Raw genomic sequence first — 15139 nt, 5'->3', positions numbered from 1 at the left:
CCTTGAGTTCTAAAGGCCAAGTTAAGATCCCTGGGGTAAAGAATGCAGGCTGGGAAGCCCACACAGGGCAGGCACAGGCCAAGAAGGCAGGTGCTGGCTTTGTGGGAGGACAGAGCGCCAAGGGCCCCACCACCTCAACCCACTCTACAGCAGCACAAAGGAAACACCAGCACACACCTGTCAAGCGCTCATTTCTCTGCACAACATGCTCTCAGTCAATTCTCTGGGTAACTGCTGAGTCAGCCAGCACTGACGCAGAAGACAAGGACTGACCCCTGCTAAGAGCAATAACCTTAAGAAAATAATTAGGAAATAGCAAGAGATTTTTTTAAGTTTCATGATTTAATAGGTGAATATGCTGCTTAAGAACATTTCAAATAGGAAGAAATCATTTTTAAAAAGGATTTAATAGTTTGCCTGCTCAAGGCTTCTCCCATCTGAATGTGAAAGGTACCCCTCCCCTCAAAAAAAATCGTGTTACGAATGCTTAACAATCATAAATTTAGTCTAAAACTTTAAGATTAATGAAAAAAGTGCAATCAGATCTGAAAGCCTAAACTTCAGATTAAAATTTTTTTATTTGCAAATATTATGCTATATAGATATCCTAAGAGTCTAAAATATAGATATGGATAAATCAAATAAGAATAAGGTAAATTACAATAAGTTAGAATATATTCAAATACATCCTAAACATAAAAGACTTTCAAAAATAATTACAGAACCCAGAATTTAGAAGAATATTAATTCTTATTTTAAAAAGTTATTTTATTTTTACTACATGTCTTTGTTTACAAGTATAGTCAGGAAATTTTATAGTAAAATTGAGACTCCTTGAAGAGGAGGGCTGTGTCTTATCTGCTTTATATTTTCAGCATCTAAAACTGTGCTCAGTATGTAGTGGACAGTTGACAAATATTTTAAATTCTCATTCAAGAAAAATTTACTGAATGCTTACTATATAGCAGGTACAGTTGAGATGTTGGGAATCACACAATGGGTAAAACATTTTAGTGAAAAATGTATCACAAAGATTTTATATAATGTATATATAAAAATGAAACCTACCTTCAAAATAGATTATTCCAAATTGGGGTGGTCAAGAGTTTATTGTCTTTACACTTTGAACTTTTCCATATAGGACAGGCTTATTTTTAAAATGAAGTTATGCCTTTAGTGAAAGCTTTATGCGTGCATACGTTTGAACACATGGGATCAAACGTGTGTGAATGCTAGCCATCTTTTCTATCAGGAGAAGGAGGAGGAAGAGAAGAAACTGAACGGCATTTCCACAAAACCTTTGGCAGAATGGATTCAGCAGCCAACACAGTGGATGGCCCACCTTAGTCAGTATGATTTCTTCAGGGGAAAAAGAAGGTAGAGAAACTAGATCACCTGCTCATCCATTTTTGAAAATGCATTTAGCTTTATGGAAAAACAAAAACAAAAACCATGTTTGGTTTTTCTTCTAATAAGCATTCAGTTAAAGAATTCATGACAATAGCAAAGAAAAGAAGAATGGGGAAGAAAAAAAGTAAACTATACACTCCTTTTTCTAACAAAGAAGAAGCTGGAGAATGCTTTCTTCATGTTTACAACATTAATACCCATGTGCTTCTCACAATAGAAACCAAAATAAAATCTCCTTTTCAGGTCCACAAAGGTTTTAAAAGTAAACTAACCACTACAGATGAAGCAAGAAAATACCACGTAAGTCGAGCACAAAACACAAGGTAAGAAGTCGCTAAGTAGTTAAGCACATCTCCCTACCATAACTTGGTAAAGGGAAGTCTAGAAATTCCTTTACAATTCAGGAAATACTACAATCCATCATGTGTACAGGCCTAAGAGTTCAAGATTCATGGAAGACTGGATAAGACAAATTTCTGAGCAGATTTTCAATCTGAAACCAGGCAACTTGATCCTCTTAAACACTGCCCAAAGACACAAATGGAAAGGAAGATTACTGCCCTCCCTGCTACTGTGGTGCAGGCCAGCTCCCGTCCTGGCTGAGAGAGGGCTACTCCGGGCACTGGCACAGCCAGACCGGAGGACCACGTCAGTCATCTGCTCCTCTCCAACAGCCCTCCCCACAGGGGCTCTGTTTAGAGCTGCTAGTGCCCGTGCGGATCTCCCTACTAAGGTGACTCTGTCTTCCCCAGAGCATGCGGCACATGGCAGTTTCCAGTCAATAAATGCTAGGTGAATTAAATCACACTTGGTCTCTCTGGGCCTTGGTTTCTTCATTTAGAAAATGATGATAATATCTTTTCAGCCTTTTCCACAGAGGTGTCAAAAGGCTCCAAAGAACTAATACAGATGAAAAGAACTTTGTAACAGGGAAAGGGCCACATAACTAACTATAGGGGGAGCCATCCAGCAGGCGGGCACGCACTCAATGCAATGAACAAAGTTACACAGACAAGCACAAAGACCAGGCTGGGCTTAAATGGCTTTTGATCAAACCTCAGAGCAGTCAGGTAGTACACAAAGATTCCAGGAAGTGTGTGTCAGTAACTCTGGGATTCCAGTTCAACGAGGCAAGGATGGCCCTTCGGTGCTCCTAGAGGGGAAGATGCACAGGAGGACACACCTGTCTGTCTTATCCATCTAAGGGTCCAAGGCTGGGACCATCCACATTTGATGCATGGATGAACCACAGGCAGGGATGTGAGCAGCAAACGGGTGGCAGACCTGAACCAAGAGCAGGCCCGAGGGGGCTGCTTAGCCTGGGAGAGCAGGGTTCACCAGCCTCCAGCATCTTCCGTCTCAAGTCATTCAGGAAGTCTGTTTTAAACCCCTTCTCCAAACCCTTGGAGAGCTCCCAAATGAGAAGCTCCATGGTACAGGGGAGACAGCACAGGCCCAGGAGCTCACAGACAAATCTAAATTCTACTCTGGACTCTGCAAATCACTAACTGATGGCCTCTCCCTACAGTGTGGTTGGCAGAACCGGATTTGCAGGGCTGATGCAAAGATGAAAGTGGATAATACACGTAGTTCACTAAGCACAACACGGGACATAGTAGACACTAAACAAATCATGAGTCCCTTTTTCCCTCTGGGTGACGGATGAACTAAACTAAGCTCAATGATACAAAATCCCCCTAACTCATACTTTTTGTAGAGGAAGAGCCAAACATCCCTTTGGGCCCCAATTTGCAGAGAAGTGGGACAATCCATCCAGACAATACAATGAAAATTAATGGCATGGTGATAAAGACCTGCTACATAACCACCCATTTCTCCCAAATTATAACTGAAGTTGTCAAGCGCTAGTGAACTCCATCCTTTGAGGCATCAGTGAGCAAAGGCTCATGTCTCTGACGCTCAGACTGAATCAGGATTTGGCTGCAAGACTGTTATGCTGTGGTATATTCTTTGGAAAGAGAAAAAAAAATCCCACAAGTAATGCTTTCAGGTTAAGCTTTTTGTTGGCATAGGTAAAAAAAAAGTAGGAGAAACAGAGGCATTCTTACACTCAAAGAATGAACTCCTTCATACCTTCAAGAGTGTTTGCTCAGAAGTCAGCAGTGCTATTAGCGACTGCACACGTGAAGGACACACTATAGACTTCCTGTGAGCCCCGCGACCTCTCCAGGGCAGCACTCGGGCACACTCCGTATTTACTTATGGTGCAACCTGATCCTGACTTCAGTGAGCTATTTCATAAGCCTTTTAAGGGTTACTATGTTTTGTTCCTTTAAGAAGCCAATCCAAATTAGCAGCAAAAGTATAGGTAAACACACAAGAAAACCGCTTCTTCTGTGCTCCTGAAAAAAGGTGGTCTTGGTCATTAAAAAAAGGTAAAGTGTTTTATCCTCTATCAACTTTCTCTTACAAAAATCAGTCCAGTAATTTTCCAAGGGTGGGTCAGTAGTCTCCCACTCACACCTGCTTGAAGATGAGGAGCCGTCAAAACGGTACACACATGCGATAAAAGAGCGAATTATCCGGTGCTCAGTTCTGCGCCATGTCCTATAGAAATTATTCCAGTTATCAAATGCTGCAAAACGTACTACCCCAAAACTTAGCATCTTGGGATGGCCATTCCATTTTCAACCTTTTCTCTCCTCTGTTCTTTAGACTGGATGATTTCTTCTGTTCTTTAGGCTGGATGGTTTCTATTGATCTATCTCCAAGTACACTGACTCTTTGTCATCTCAAGTTGTTAAGCTCATTCAGTAAAATTTTTATATTTTATTTGGATACTGCATTTTTCAGTTCTAGAACTTCCACTTGGTCCTTTTTTATAGTTTCCATTTCTCTGCTGAGATAAGCTATGTTTTCATTCATTCAAAGCATGTTTTTTTTTTTTACATCCTTGAGCATAGTTACAACCGCTTTAAAATCCTTGTCTGATAAACCCAACGTGTGTGTCACCACACAGTCTATCTCCGTTATCTTTTTTGTCTGGATAACAGGTGATATTTTTCTGTGTTTCAAGTAAGTTTGGATTGTAAGTTATATTAAACACTGTGAATGTTATGCTGTGGAAAATTCTAGATTCTATTATATTCCTCTAAAGAATGTTGATATTTTTGTTTTAGCAGGTAATTACCTTGGTTGGAGTTAAACCGTAAACTCCAGGGTGGCAGCTCAAATCTCAGTATAATTATCTTATCCTTAGCTTAGCTGCTTGGAGCCTGCCCCACGCATCTCTGATTCAAGCATCAGCAGGGATTTAGGTGGCTGGTACACAGAATGTGGGGCTTAACGGTCTCCTTTCCGGGATTCCCCCTTTCACTTTCTAAAGTCTGTGACTGCTCCAAACTGTCCTTTGATTCTTTAAGCTAAAAGTACTGTAGATTTTCTATCAGAGTTTTAACTGCCCTGCATGGCACACTCTCTGCTGTGCCGTTCTTCCAACTGTCATTCCGATTCCAAAATCCATCTGTTTGTGTCAAATCTGAGTGTCTTCACACAGCTGTCTTTTGTCCAGAGTTTATAATTATTATTTGCAAGAGGATCAGTCCAGCGTTAGCTTACAGGGGCATTAACAGAAGCAGAACCTATGAAAAATTTTTTCCCCCAATTTTTTACTTTTTCTCACAGTGCTGTGGGTCATGAATTCAGAAAGGGCTTTGCCAGGCAGGCTGTCCCTGATTCATGTGGCATCAACTGGGCAACTGAGGAACTGAGCTTGGAACGAGGGAACTGAGCAACTACCTAAAAAGTTCCAAGATGGTTTCTCACTTACATGGCTGGTTCCTTGGTGTTCCTTGACTAGTCTCTTTCTCTCTCCTCACTGCATCTCATCCTCCAGGACTTCTCCATGTGGACTTGGTAATCTCAGGGAATTGCATGATGATCTCAGGGAATCTGCACTTCTCACATGGTGACTGGCTTCTACGAAGCCAGATATGGAATCTGCCAGACCAGTCAAAGGCTACACCAGAAGTGGTACAGGATCACTCCCACCATATTTTATTATTCAAAGCAGTCAGAGGGCCTTAGTCATCTAGATTCAAGAGGATAGAGAAATAAATCTAACCCCTGATGGGGGAGTGGCAAAGTCACATCGCAGGAATACATGCAGAATGATGAGGTACTTCTGCAGCCATCTTGGAAAAAATATAACCTGCCACACATATATTCAGTATCTGATGAAGCGAAACAAATGCCATCCAAAGTAAAACTCCGGAAAAATACAGGCAGACTTGTTCAATATGAAGCATATGGTCCAATTCTCCTGCCGTCTCTTTTTAATCACATTATCAATACAATTACCCCTAAGCTATTCAGCACAAAAGAGGTTTCTAATGGCAGTCTACTGAGTTTTCAGAGATTTAATACTTAAACATCACGTCCATTTCAAGATATCGGGAAGAAATGCTTATGATGTTATCATCCATAAATGTAGGGCACAGGTGTTAAGGTCTGTTTGTTTGTTTGTTTGTTTATGCATCTTTATTGGAGTATAATTGCTTTACAATGTTCTGTTAGTTTCTGCTGTACAACAAAGTGAATCAGCCATACGTACACACATATCCCCATATCCCCTCCCTCTTGAGCCTCCCTCCCTCCCTCCCTATCCCACCCCTCTAGGTCGTCACAAAGCACCGAGCTGATCTCCCTGTGCTCTGCAGCAGCTTCCCCCTAGCTAGCTATTTTACGTTTGGTAGTGTATATATGTCCATGCTACCCTCACTACGTCCCAGCCTCCCCTTCCCCCTCCCCATGTCCTCAAGTCCATTCTCCACATCTGCATCTTTATTCCTGCCCTGCCACTAGGTTCATCAGTACCATTTTCCTAGATTCCATACATATGTGTTAGCATCCGGTATTTGTTTTTCTCTTTCTGACTTACTCCACTCTGTCTGACAGACTCTAGGTCCATCGGTTTGTTTTTTAAGATAACAGTCAATAAAAACTACTGTTTATTAAACGTCTACTATGTGTTTGAAAATTTCTAGGTTCGATTTCTCATTCACTGTTCTCTATATAAACAAACAGTGTGCTTAAATACACAGGCTTAGGGCAGCATTGACTACTTAAAAGAAAGGAGACTGGCTCAAACACACTATGGACAAACACAACGCAAAATTACAAAAATACAAACCCTAATACAAACAAATATGACACATTATGTTTACCTGTGGTAATATATGCATATAGATATACCTCAGGCTACTTTCTAAGCACCTCAAGCTTCATTCCCCAAAAGTGAACAGATTCTAAATCCTAAATATTATTTTCTAAATCAAGCCATATATGTATGAAATACGCTAAGAAAGAACCGTACCTTGTCTTGGTTATCTTTATTCTTGTAACACAGATTTCCAATCAGACGAATGAGATGAGACTTGAAGCCCTCAGCCATATGTGAGACGTCGCCTTCTGCTTTCATGCGAGCACAGGTGCTGAAGATGTTCATGGTGTCGCTGCCAGCTGCATGAACCACTCGTAAAAGTTCTATGACAAAAACAATAAACTTCATTTGCCATACGAAAATTTTTATTTTTATGTTTTATACTAGATTCCCATAAATAAATCTAATTTATTTTAATGGATTAAAATAAAATACAGGTAGAGTACTGAAAGCTTTCTTTAAAATAACAATTAGAAGGCTCTTCTGCTTTTGCTTTAGAATTTTTCATGACTCTAGTTTTGCAGATAAGCCAAAATGATTAACCCCACCTGGACTTTCTATTTATCCACAAAGAAAAGTTAGCTAAAAATTTCCTATCATCTTTCCGAGTAAAAGGTCTCCAATTCCAGCTTCCTTATGAAGGAACTCATGCGACAACTATAGTCAGCTAAGTCTGACCTGCAGCACCTAGATCTGTAACGAGCCATATGACAAAAACCAAGAAGCACGTTGATTTTTTTCTCATTGTCCAGATAATCAGAAGGCAGCATGTGTTCCCCGTTAATCTACTTCGGCTGCGCTCAGAAGAAATAACTTCACGTTGTTATACTCTATGAAATGCTTGTAGGCAGCCTATGAAAGTAGACAACCTTCCAGAAGCTTTATTAAATGTTTTCACATTATCTCATTTAACACTCTCAATAAAGTTACTAAAGGCAGGTCACTTTCCCAATTTTATAATGAAGAAATCAGGCTCAGAGAAGTTAGTAATTGGGCAGAGCTGGGCTGACAACCCATGTTTGCCCTGGCTCCAAACACATGCTTTTCCCACAATGATTCAGTTTCTCAGGTTTGTGATGTCTCATTTTCATTATCACTGGAAGCACCGCATTCAAAATAAAACACTGATATGCGATTCTAAATATCTCCTAAAGCTCACTGCTAACTCATCTACCCATCTAGACACCAATTCATCTTTCTTGGCATATGGGTCTCCAGAATAAGTACAATCTTTTTTTTTAAAGAAAAGAATAGCAAACACTGAAGAGCAACCATAAGCATGGCTAAGCACAAGGAACAGGTTGTAGATGAATTATTTTGCAAACAGCTTTTTAGCAAAGATGGGAATATTTCAAGCAATGGCTTCTTGTTTAAAACAGTTTTCTTATAAGAACAGAATACATAATTATCAGTACTACGGGTAAAGCAATATTCTTCATGTTCCATAAGTGTAACTGGAAAAATTTACTAACAAATCTGGTAAAACTATAGGAGCATGAAAATCGCCAACATCGTCAAAACCCCATCACTGTCATAACCCCCCCCCATCACTGTCATAACTGCCCCCTCCATCACCACCATCACAACCACCACTGATGGATACCCACTACGGGCACCCTGTGTAGCAGGATTAATGTCCTCACCAACTGATTACGCATCACAAACAGCAGGCTAAGTGGCAAGAGCCTGAGCTGTTACCAAAACACTGTGATTCCTTTCAAGAAAAAATATTCCAAAAAAATCTCAAAAATATACTAATACACTGAAAATTAAGGATCTGTGTTTGAACTTATACTACAGTATGACAAGTCAAAGATTTTTTAGTTAAAAATAATATGGGGACTTCCATGGTGGTCCAGCGGTGAAGACTTTGCGTTCCAGTGCAGGAGGTGTGGGTTCAATCCCTGGTCAAGGAACTATATACCGCACGCATGCCACAATTAAAGATCCCTCATGCTGCAACCAAAGATCCCACACGCTGCAACCAAAGATCCCGCATGCCACAACTAAAGACCCGGCGCAGTCAAATAAATAAATAATACATATATAAATACATACATACATAAATAAATAAAATAATATGTGCGATATTTCACTCACCAATCACTCTTTCCAGCAAGCCAGGAAAAACCTGTAGATAGCCGAGCAGGTCAGTATTAGCAGTCATTTCACAAAGGACATCAAGAAGCCTAATTGTAGCCAGCGCCTCCTAAAAGGAAAAGAAAATATGACTTTTAAGGCAAGCTAAATGATTTGACTATTATTAAATAACTGTAGGAGAATGAAATAAAAAATGTTCAAGAGACAGTGCTTGTAACATCTAAACAGAGAACCAGAACTATCAAGAACAAAACAGAAGTATTAAACATGTACAGGAATAATCATTTTCACCAACAGCAGACATCTGCCATCAAGAACACAAGATTATGTGTCATTATGTGTCTTCTTGGAGCAAACAGTAAGAAAAGTTCTTATTCAAGCAAAAATACCTTCCAACAGTGGAATAAATGTTCAAAATTACTAGCTATGTACATAACATTTATGCAAATACTTTCTTTTTAAAGCGTTCCCAGCAAGCAAGTTCTACTTTAAAGATACAAATATCCCATGAAATACATTAATTTCTTGTCCACAGGAATCCTGTAAAATGCTGTGGTTGAAAGAACTTCAGCTGCAGTAACTTGGATTATTTCTGGGTGAATATAAACCTATATGCAATATCTTGGTAGCTTAGAAAAGATACTTGAAAATGTTAGTTCACATAACTACTAAATAACTTATTATCAAATAGAGTACATGATCAAGAAACTACCAGCTACCAACTGCATGGCATTAGGTAGTCTAAATATAATTTTAAAATGTAATTTTTGCACAGATTTTTTTACTTCATTTTTACAGTGCACATTATTTGACAAAATGTGGTAATACAAATTTCACCATTTATTATCTCACATAATGTTCTTCAAAAGAAAAACAAGTTATTTCCTTTTTAAAATTCTAAATGTGTATTTATTATTCTCCAATTAGGAGACAGTATTTTTTTTAAAGATTTCTTTGATGTGGACCACTTTTAAAGTCTTTACTGAATTTGTTACAACATGCTCTATGTTTTGGTTTTTTGGCCACGACGCATGTGGGATCTTAGCTCCCCGACCAGGGATCGAACCCACACCTCCTGCACTGGAACGCAAAGTCTTCACCACTGGACCGCCGGGTAAGTCCCCAGGAGATGATATTTTAATGTAGTATTCTGAAATCTCAAATAGCAAGAAACACACATTTTTTTGTGTCTTTAATTTTAATAGCTTTCCCTTGCTAGTTTAAAAGTTAGGAGAAAATATCTAGATTAGAAGTCTGTTTAGAAGGCTGGAGCAAATCCATTAACTTATTTAGCACAGCGTCTGCATGCTCTTTTATTAAATGAGTAGTTGCCCAGACGGTCATCTTCGGATACCACTTCTCCTTCAAGACATGGCTGATTGGCTACAGGTCTGGGGCAGAGCACATATGAGATGACCCTGCACACCTTGTCATACCAGAGAGCAAGGCAGCTATCAGAGTCTCCTCGGATCATGTCACAAGGAATCAGAAGCAACTTGAAGAGGCTCCCCCGGCCAGCAATGGCATGTGAAACCATTAGGAAGAATTACTGCTAAAATGGACTGAAAACAAATCCAGTGGTTTACAAGCCATGACTTCATAATAATGATTAAAGTAAAACTAAACAACTCACTCATCAACTTTGTATGATACCATAAAACCAGCTCAATACTTTGAAGACTGGTAATCAAAGGGGGGTGGTGATCAACCATTTATTCTGTTCTTCTTAATCAAAATGAACCTTGCATAACCTAAAAGTTTATTAGAAGTTTCTCTTTATAAAATATTCCAGCTAAAAAATGAAAAATGAATGATAGAGTCCAAATACCACCATTTCACAACCTGCAAAGAATTAATGGATCTAGTCAATAGTCATTAACAACTGCTAACATTACAAAAAGAGACAACCAGACATTATATGACTCGATGAAAGTACTTATCACCAACAATGAAATATACTAGAAAGAGAAAAAAAGAAGAAGAAAAAAAAGACCTAACCCAAATCTGAATAAGCCTCTGGAAGGAATTATCATCCACAGGAAATGCAAGGAAAAGAGGGGGTATGTTAAACCCCACCATGGAGATATCTTCATCAAAAAGGAAACTGTACAGGTGAAATAACCCAGTTCAACAGAAAATGAGCAAAGGTGGGAAAAAAAGAGAGGAGGAAGAGGAAAGGGGAACCTAGTTAAAGGAGATTTAAGATATAGCAGCCAATTGCAATGTATGCCCTTATATCCTGATTCAAAGAAAAGAAACTTGAAAAAGAGTATTAGACAATGGGGAACATTTGAATACTGTTCATTTGATATTAAAAGTTTATTAAGTTTTCAGATGTGCTAACTGTATTTTACTTATGTATTAAGACTCCTTATCTTTTAGAGACACATGTAAACTATTAACTGATGAACTATGTGGGAGCCCTCTTTGAATCGGGGGCAACTGGCATAAGAATGGGTGGGACTGTTGATGAAACAAGAATGGGGATGAATTGGTAAGTGCTGAAGCTGGGTGATGGGGTTTCAAGACACTTTTTCTCTTAGTCTATGTTTGAAATTTTTCTTGATAAAAAGACAAAAATAAAATTACGGGGTTGGAAGAGATGATCTGAAGTTTCCTTCCAGCTCCTAAATTCTATGATATTACCTGAAATAAACCCCAAAGAAAATTAATCTATCCTCACCTAACACATCTCCAGTTTTAATCATTAGAATCCTTTTATTAATGAAGTGTTTCTAATGAGCATTTGGAAACTAATAATGAAATAACAGCCAGAAAAATGATTCTTTTAAAAAAATAAGAGGAATACATGAGATACCCTTCCATTATTTGTAAGTATTATAAAACTATATTCATTAAGTCAGACACAAATGGGGGAAAAAAGATGTAGGCAAGTCAAAGGAACAAGATTTTGAAGTTGTTAAAAGAGAAAAACAGAGATCAGTCTACCATCTAGATCTGCCTGGGCTCACTTTACCATTCAGTGTCTCTGAGCTATTTTACAACATTGTCAGTTGCATAAAACTGACAATAATGCCAATGATTCTTGTCTACAGAAATGGAGATTACTTCTGTCTGGCTGGAATGCAATTAATTACTGCCTTGTACATAGACTACTTTCTGCATCTCTCTGTAAGTTCACTTCAGCATTCCTTTATCGCATATAAACGTACGAATTCATTTGAATTCTTTAACAGTTGTTAGTATCTTACTGATTTCCACCGTAAAAGGTCAGAAATCCAGAAATGGATCCAAAATTATATTAAAAAATTAACATATGATTTGGGTGGCACTAAAATTAGTAGAAAGGATGAGATTATTCACTAAATGGTATTGATACAATAATTAACAGATAACTTTTAGGGAATAGTAGCTATGTACCAGTCAGTATACTAAGTGCTTATATTAAAATACAATTCATTTTACAGGCAAAAGAAACTGGAGCACAAAGAAGGTAAGTAACTTCCAAGATCACACACCAATAATAAGAAATCCAGGTTCAAACCCAAGCAGTCTTCTACCAAAGATTATAGTCTTGGAGAGTTGAAAGACACAAGCAATTCATTTGGATCTGTACTACACTTCTTACTCAGAAATAAATTCTAGGTTAATTAAAAACTCAGACAAAGTACTGAAAGAACCAGAATATATAGGTGTATATTTCCACAATCTAAGTGGAGATGATTTTACTAATCTGTAAAAAAAAAATTCAGAAGTCATAAGGATAAAATTGATAAGCCTAACTAGATTAAAAACAAAACAAATTCCTAAAAGGCTAAGACTACCATAAATAAATTCAAACAAAAAATTAACTATGGGCAAAAAAAAAAAAGTTTCTTGTATGTGTGACAAAAGATTAACTTTCTGAAAATGCTCATTAATAAACGTATTTTAAAAGGTAACCTAACATGAAAAACAAACTAACATACTGATCACCGAAAAACAAGAAAGAAATGATAATTAGATTAGTGAAGGGGTGCAGACCCACACACTCTTGTACTCTTAGGTTTGTCATTTAGAAATTTCTCTTACAAATTTTAAATAAACATACTCTCTCTACTCAGCAATTCAACTTCCAGGAATTTATAATCCCAGATCTACTTGTCCAAAATTGCAAGGATATTTTTACAAGGATGTTCACTGCAGTATTATTTGTGAAGGTTTTTAAGAAAACAAATCTGTAAGCAACTCGTATGTACATCTACGGAGAACAAAAGAAAAAACCTGTGATGCATCTATATAGTGAAATACTATTCAACTATTAAAAAGGGTGAGATGAATATGCACACGTGTTAGAGTGTACGAAACATCAGGGTAAGCGAAAAGGAAGTTGCAGGATAGAATATATTGTGTCTCAAAAAAGCAACAAAATGTATAGGTGTGTATATACAAAAAAGTTTCGGAAGGAAAAAAGTATACACTGATATATCTGTAGAAAATAGATGGGGGATGAGTGAAAAAGAGGAGTTCTTAACCTTCCGTTTCACAGCATTTGGCCTGAATTACTTTTTCTTACAACAAAGAAAATATTTCATAAGAAAGGCAAGTTTCACTACAGCAAGCGACAAGACTGAGACTCAAGATAAAGCTAAACTGACTCTTCGATCTTAAAAAAATAAGCATACTACAACTGACAAAAACACACCAAAAACTGGAAACAAGTAGTACGCCAAAATTTACCAAAGGACAGAAACAGGTATGTTAATATGAGAACCTAAGACTATTTGTATAAAGGAACACACGAATAAAACCTCAGAATTTTAAAGCCAAACAAATAAATTTAAAAACCGATGCTATTAAAAACATTTATTTTCATTCTGATTTTTAGGTCATAGCAAGCATCATGAGCACTTTATTGGACGTCTTGTCCTAAAAATGTCACAAATGGGTAAATGCAGTGTTTGCTGGTAAACTGGCAGCGGATTCAGCAGTGAATGGTATAAACACTTCCACCGTGGCTGACTTCAAACTACCAAGCTCACAAATTTCTGCATATTTAATAACTGACTCTCAGAGGTTGGTACAGGCCAGCTCCAATACACTACGAGGTTTACGGTATACTTAATATTGAGGTACAGGTCCTCCTTAAATACTACTATGGCTTTTTTAAAAAACTTCAACCTTAAAGGATACCATATACACAATCAACAACTACAAGTCATGAGTATATAGATCAATGAATTTTCAAAGTGAACTATTTGGGCTTTTCAAAAAAAAAAACAACTATCTACAATTTTCTATCTATCAATACATAATAATTCCTCCCACCTTTAAAGAAAAAAGTGTGAAAAATATAACTTTTCCTAAACATAAAAAGTTACATCAGGTAACTTCTTAGTACAACATTGAAATCATCTATACTTTAAATATAAGTGCCTTGAAAAAGTTCAAAGCTGGATTTAACAAGTACTAAGTGTACTTCATTTTCTGTCTCCTGGAAAATTCCTCTTTGAAACGTCCTTGAAGCACAGCTCGCTGCTCCTCCTGCTGGAAACAGAGGCAACTCTATCTCCAGAAAGGGAAGCAGCCTCCGAGTAAAGCTTTCTGCTACCACAGAAAGGAGAATGAAAATACTGACCTTACCGCGAGACCTGACATGGCCTCTCTGATCCAGCACAGAAAATCAACAGCAAAGCAACCTTGAAGAAGGTATTTTCACAAAGAAGGAAATACACTTACATGGCAGAACAAGCATAATCACGGCCTACATTTACTGTGGGAGTTAACGGGTCCACAGTGTCACACACAGCCCTCCAGGAAATGCTGTGGGTCAGGGTCCACCTTCCCTACCTCCCCATCTGGGGACAGCAAGTGGACGGGCCTGTCAAAGGGCAGCCTGCTCACCTATTCCCGCCTCTGAGCCCAAGTGATTACCTCTCTACTCACCATTCCTATCAGCATGGAAATAACCTCTGTGATGTTTTTGAACACGTTGAAATCGACACTTGAGGTATAATTCACATGCAATAAAATACGTCCACCTGGAGAGTAGGGTTGTGTCACTGTACACAGCTACATATAACACTTCCATTACCCAAGATGTTCCTTCATGTCCCTCGACAATCAATTCCACCCTCCACTTCCAGCCCGGGTGACAGCTGATCTGCTTTGTTATAATCGATAAGTTTTGCCCGCTGCAGAATTTCACAGAGATGGACGCGTGCAGGGTACTCTCTAGTCTATCTGCACTCTATGCTTGAGATTCATCTCTGCTGTTACACCAGAAGTGCATTTCTTTTTACTGCTGAGTAGTATTCCAGAGAAAGAACAACACTAACTTTAAGACAGAAGGGAAGGAAGGAGCAGACAGAAATAAAGAGGGTTCCTGAATTAAAGAGGAGGGAAACACAACTACTGTAAGCTAATGTCCATCTCCTTAGTAAAGAAAAGACCTAAATGATCTAGGGTAGGCTCGAGGAGAATTTTAAAATGTATGAAGACATAACT

The 15139-nt window shown here is 38.2% G+C and overlaps 1 protein-coding gene across 1 annotated transcript in view; it reads right to left on the bottom strand.

The window, feature by feature from the left end:
* Positions 1–15139, bottom strand: part of ATXN10 (ataxin 10) — a 153374-nt gene that overhangs the window by 80776 nt on the left and 57459 nt on the right. Inside the window, exons 8-9 of the mRNA XM_022597027.3 lie at positions 8693–8801; positions 6746–6915 (exon numbers count right to left, since the gene is read on the bottom strand). Coding sequence (XP_022452735.1) covers positions 6746–6915; positions 8693–8801 — 279 coding nt within the window. The remainder of the gene's footprint in view (positions 1–6745; positions 6916–8692; positions 8802–15139) is intronic.

The sequence above is a fragment of the Delphinapterus leucas genome, chromosome 11 (genome assembly GCF_059928025.1).
Source record: "Delphinapterus leucas isolate spDelLeu-1000000601 "Yukka" chromosome 11, BTC_Dleu_Yukka2, whole genome shotgun sequence".
NCBI classification, from domain to species: Eukaryota; Metazoa; Chordata; class Mammalia; order Artiodactyla; family Monodontidae; genus Delphinapterus; species Delphinapterus leucas.
Note: the sequence above shows the minus strand (reverse complement) of the source record. Positions and strands in the feature narration are given on the sequence as shown.